Source organism: Anopheles nili, chromosome 3 (genome assembly GCF_943737925.1).
Source record: "Anopheles nili chromosome 3, idAnoNiliSN_F5_01, whole genome shotgun sequence".
NCBI lineage: Eukaryota > Metazoa > Arthropoda > Insecta > Diptera > Culicidae > Anopheles > Anopheles nili.
This window is the reverse complement of record NC_071292.1, coordinates 10,074,553-10,080,321: the sequence shown is the minus strand read 5'-3', so window position 1 is coordinate 10,080,321 and position 5,769 is coordinate 10,074,553. Positions and strand designations below refer to the sequence as shown.

At 45.5% G+C, this 5,769-nt stretch overlaps 1 protein-coding gene across 1 annotated transcript; it reads right to left on the bottom strand.

Moving 5' to 3' along the window:
* Positions 1 to 4,738: 4,738 nt before the first annotated feature.
* LOC128722627 (heterogeneous nuclear ribonucleoproteins A1 homolog) lies at positions 4,739 to 5,428 on the bottom strand. Its single transcript, XM_053816302.1, has one exon. It carries the CDS (start codon positions 5,426 to 5,428, stop codon positions 4,928 to 4,930), a length of 501 nt encoding a protein of 166 aa, XP_053672277.1. The 3' UTR covers positions 4,739 to 4,927.
* Between the last annotated feature and the right edge of the window lie 341 nt (positions 5,429 to 5,769).

Below are 5,769 nucleotides of genomic sequence, written 5' to 3'. Positions count from 1 at the left end.
AGCTGCAAATACTCCTCGGCATCTATTGGTTTGGCGATCGCCAGGGAGCTTGCAGGCAGGTTAAACAGCTTATGGATGGAATGGAATTGGAACGATTCACGAAACCAAAATCCAAAAGAAAATAAACCAAGCACTAATCGTCGTCCACCTTCGTAGCTTCTGCTGGCGTCCCCAGCGGATATTCCCTGTGTTCTAGTGGCTTTAGCAGGCGGTTTAGCAAATATAATATTACTATATAAATATATACTTAGCGGCTTATTAGTGATATAGTAGCGGGCATGTTGTTTTCTGCGCGAGCTTTGACTTCCTCCGTTTATTCCGCGTTCCCTTAGTGAGCCGGAAGCGAGCATAGTAAATAGATTCGTATTCTATTCTGTAATGTTGGCCTTTCTTCTCGTCTATCCGTCACGAGCTGCTCGGCAATGCTCGTACACGGTTGGAGAGTGGCGTTTGGAACCACACCAAGAGGTTGCGTGGCCCTCCTAGGTTTGAAGATGTATTTCTATCTGTTTGTTATGTATGCGGAAGGATGATGATGATGCTGGTGGTTTAGAAAATACTGGCAATTGGAGACCGCGGTATCGGCTGCACTTTGCATTCGAAGCACCGGGGTGCAAAAGAGGGAGAAAAAACACCTCGAAGCCGTACCACCCCCACGCTTAAAGTAGGTGTGTCGATTTATCTATGTATATGAATATATGTGTTATAGGTAAAAGTGTCTCTTCCGTCTCCTGCCGGCGTTCCATCGTCGCCGTATCGAGTTGGTGGACAAATTAGCCAAATTAAGGAACGAATCCCGGTCTTGCGGGCATCGTCAGAAACAGACGAACGAAAGAATGAAGGTAAACCACAAACGGAAACAGCTCTCGCGAAACTATCAAACGTTCAACCACTAGGCGTATAGTAAGGTTATTATCAATTATGCTTTCAATATTTCACCACCTCCGTCCCGTTTTTTTTCTCATCTACTCTGCTCTAGCAAAAAACTGCACTCATGCAAGCGGCACACAATAGAAACAAAATGTTCTCTCTAACTTTCTTACGCACTTTCGCGTCGTTTCAATAGTCAATTTAAATAGTACAAAATATTAACAACTTTTCCGTCCTAATGCCAACCGCCTCACGCGATTGTGCCAACCCCTGGGGGATGGAAAAGCAATCGGGACTGCGCGAGCGTACCTGTATGTGTTTTTGTGTGTGTGTGAGAAAAAGTTAATAAATTTAGTTATATTTTTCTTTTTTGTAAATGCGTATGTGAGGGTGTGTTTTTCTGCGTGTTTTTAATATTTGCAAATATCTATGTACAGCATTGGGAAAACAAAACCGAACGCGCAAGCGGCATCGGCGAAGCAAGATTAAACCCTTTCTTTTCTAATAACGTTTGAGACACCGTCGTCTTCCGCCCTTATCAGACCTAGCATGAATCGAGAAAGCGGTTCCTGTCGTCTCCTTTACGCAATTACACGCTAAAACCTGTATTGAAATAAATTCTTCCATTTTCGGGGCCCTTTCCGCTGCTACTTCACGCGCTAATCTTTTGGACTTTCCCGACATTTCTTCTGCCTCGCAAGAACAACGTATTACCCCATGCGTCACCAAACTAATGGGGTTTGGAACCAAAGAGACACGCTCTACTACGTGTTGCTCCTGACGCACTGCGGAAGCAAAGGACGAAACGGAACAACGGAACTATCTTACCAGATATAGAGGAAGCTTCATTACGTCTTTCTCGGTTCGTATGACAACCGGACTATACGCCCTCGTATCGTTATTCTACGCTTAGAATAAGTTAATGTGTTTTCGTGAGTGCGTGTGTGTGTGTATGAGAGTGTGTCTGTGAGTATGTGGTAGATTTTTGTACTTTTTACAATTTCACCTACTAGTGATCAGCTGCTCTAATCCTACTACGCGCCACCAACGTCCTCTAGTGAATGTATTTTCTCATGTGTGAACTCGCGCACTAACTAACAGAACATGGCCAACCCAGGCCATGATGTACGGAAAACCTCCCACTCTTGGCAGAGCACCTCCAGAAGGGGTTGTGCTCTTCTCGAATCGCAACTGTTTTTTTTTTAATGTATAACCGTTCCCAGCGCTTGATGATTAACCTTTTTACCAGAAACATGAAACTCAAAACTCACATTCAAACTTTGCTGGTTTGCACAATCCGCCTGTCCGTGCGTTCACCGGAACTGGCATATGGAGCCTACCGACCCTCGAAGGGAGGAAGGATAGCTTTCCCATCGTATCGTGCGGAACAAAAGCAACCCTTATTTACAGAAGACACTATCCTCCGCGCACAAATTCTCGTAGCGCGCAACAATCGATGTAACACGTGTGATTCTCTCTGGAGGACATATACCGTGTGCCCGTTTCTTGTTCCGCTTTTCATCTGTTTCTTCTCCCTAGAGACACTCGACACGCAAGCAAGTAGTTAGTTGTCGTTTGGAGTCGCTTTTCTTCGTTAGCCAGCAGCGCTAATAGTCAGCTTGGTTTCCGCTTATAATGTCAGTCTTTTACAGTTCTGGATTTGCTTTTTTTTCTGTGCATCTGCCGCAACGTTCATTTCGCGTGCTTGCTTCTGGCTCTGGATTCTGCCACCATGCGGATGGCATTTCGGCGCCATCTTTAGGCAAATGGGTTTCAAACGGGCCGGCACGTGGAAGCCGTTTGGATCGGTTTCCTTTAATTGTTTTCGTTTGTGGATGATTTATTCCTCTTTCTCTTGCTCAATTGATCGCACTCTTTCTGTGTCTACTCGTGGATTTGCATGTTTAGTTATAATAATAGTTCATATTCCTTCCATACCTTAGCGTTCTTCGCTTTAACTTGTTCTGATAAATAAATGAGCGGCGGAATGAGTGCACGCTACTGCTCCGCTAATGTCACACAAGTGCTACTGCTATCGGATGAACTGCCGCCAGCTACGGTGGCTGCGTCAGTGTAACACCGGCCCGGGTATCCCGCATTCCCTCGAGTGAGGCTCTAGTTAGCTTTATGTACACACTACTACCTGCTTGAAGAATGGTTTTTGTTTGAAATTTGTCTACTCGAGCAAAAGATGTAACGTTTTGTATGTGACTAGGCTTATATGGTGGCTATTAGCTAATGTAACTACCTATGAGTATATCTATATGTATATATATGTATATATATATATGTATAATTATATGCCGATGCGATGAGAAAATACCTCACATCGTGCCATATCCTTCTCTACGCTACGCTCCGTCGAGAGCTATCCCGTGATGCTCGGAATCCTGTGCACCTTTTAGTACTCACCCAACCCGTCAGTCCAGATCCACCGGAAAGGCATCCTCTACTACCAAGCATCGATTTTACCAGCGTTCTGGCGCCCATGCGTGCCACTGTCCTAGACGGACTTTCCGATGAATCTACAACGGGCGATTGTACGGCCCACGTGTATCAGTACTAACATGCGCCTGGCTGTCACTATGACAGAATAGTATTGGAATTGACTTTGTGTGTTTTTTTGTGATTTTTCTTCTGGTTCCTTCCTGCTACTGCCCATAAAAGCGCACGTGTAATTCCCTTCTGGTGTGGGACATCGTGTTTGCAGAGCTAATACGGAAAGAGAAACGATTCGATCTCGGGGGCTCTGCTGTTGGAATTCAATTTTCACGATCCTTGTAATCAAACTAAAAAAAAGAAGAAAAAAATAAGTTTAATACAACGTATTGACTCGAATCGAACACATCACAATGGAAAGAAAATTTACAAAAATTATAAAAAATAATATTTATTTCGCAGAACCTATAATAAATATCGTTTCATACGGACGCTAGTGATGCTAAACCTAAAGCGCCCAACTCCAACGATAACTTCTGCGTTTGCTCTTAGATTACGTTGAAATAATAAAACTGACGGGCGTATTAGGGCACGTAGCTAAATGTATCAAACAATTTCAAACAAAATTTTTGCTTTTGCTTTTTTTAACGTGCAATAGTTCAATAAAAGCTGTGCATTTTCCACTGGTCGCAAAGAACCACGTAAAGACGTATTTGCTGTATAAGCTTAATTCAAGAACCCGTTAAAACAATTTAGAAATGAAAACTAAAGTATATGAAAACAAAAACATACTAATCATCACAATTTGAATGTTACAATATCATGGGCACTCATTGGCTCAGAAGTTCCCTGTTATGCCTCGTTCATGCCGCTCTCTGGCTGGTCATGAACTCGTAGATGAGATTCGTAAATCATATAATTGGTTACTTGAAATGCCTTTCAAGTATATTCTAATTTTCAGAATCCTACCAAAAGAAGATGCTATATTTTTAAACAAATTTAAACCCGGATGTCCCAAATTGCACTGAATCGCGATATTTCAGATCTATTTCCCTTTTCTTTTTATCTACCAGCAACGAAGAGCAACTTTAGAATGAAACGGAGCTTTAAATAAGTACGGAAACGCAACAAAATGAAGACATAGAAATAGATGAACTTAGATTGTTCGTAACTGGCAGGAAATCATCATTGGGAAGAATGGCCCGTTCACTATAGCCGTGGGCTGAGTATGTTTTAGTTGCGTTACCAGTCTGATGCTTTGTTTGGGGTGGTTTCGTTTGGTATACTGTAGCAGACTCGTACCGAGCTCATGTCGTCTGTTTTAGCTGATAAAGGTGCAATGTGAAATCCAGCGAACTGAAATCAACATTCTTTTTTTCCGCCTAATACCTAAAGCACTCCACTACCGAGAGCTTTCGCTTGTTTGTTTCTTTTTCATCTAAAATAATCCTAATCGTTCCGAAGCGGAATGAAAATGCCACTATTTACACGCTACTACGTTTGCCTTACTTAGCCTATCCAATCATTTAACCCCCGGATCAAATCGTTCACATGTCCGTTCGGCTCTATTGCAAACACTGTCCTCCGTTCGGTGCCCCCTCCACCTACACAATTGCGCTTAAAAACTCTCATTATCATCCTCGCCTGTGTCGATCGGTTTAAGGACGAGCATGTCGAACTCCTTCGGATCACCACTGGCGCTGTTTCGCCGTGACGTTCGCAACCGGGGCCGGCGCGATCGCTGCTCATGCGACCGGCTCGGACCAGCCACCGATCGACCACCGTACGACGGTCCCGGTTGCCCGGCGTCCCGGGTGGATCGGAATTCTTGATTGCTTTCGGATTCGCTCTCGCGATGGTGCTGGAAATTTCCAGCCTCAAAGTCGGCCGCAGTGCACGTCACGGCGGACTCGATCGAGTGGTACGAATCATGCCGGGCGTTCGACGATCGCCCAGCACTTGAAGGACCTGCTCCACTACCTCCACTACCGCCACCACCACCACCACCGACTCCAACGCCGGCGCCTTTGAGCAGGAGGAAACTGAAATCATTCCACTTGTCGTTCAGATTCGCTAGCTTCTGGTTGAAGTTCTGCGCCAGGGACACGCCCAGGGCCATCTTGAGCCGCCCGGTGGAGCCGGTGGATCCGGTCGCACCGTGGCCACGTCTGCCAGCCGGCCGTTTCGGTGTTGTCGGTGGTGTGATGATCGATAGCGAGGACGAAGTAGAGAGACGGTTCAGCTTTTTGGTCGTGTCGTTGCCGCTGCTATTCGTACTGTTGAGCAGATGGTTCGTGTGGCTACGCGAACTACTGGCCAGCAGCGGAGAAGCAGAACGGGGCGGCCGGAGGATGGCCACCGCTGTCGGACCCGTGCCGGAGGGACCAGCGGATTGTGCAACCCGACGGTCGACGCCCGACGCAGGATAGTCAGAGTAGCAGAGTGCGTAATGAGGAGGGT

Excerpts from the sequence above, each read along its gene's own strand:
- LOC128722627 (XM_053816302.1), bottom strand. The coding sequence starts at position 5,428 with ATGGCCCTGGGCGTGTCCCTGGCGCAGAACTTCAACCAGAAGCTAGCG.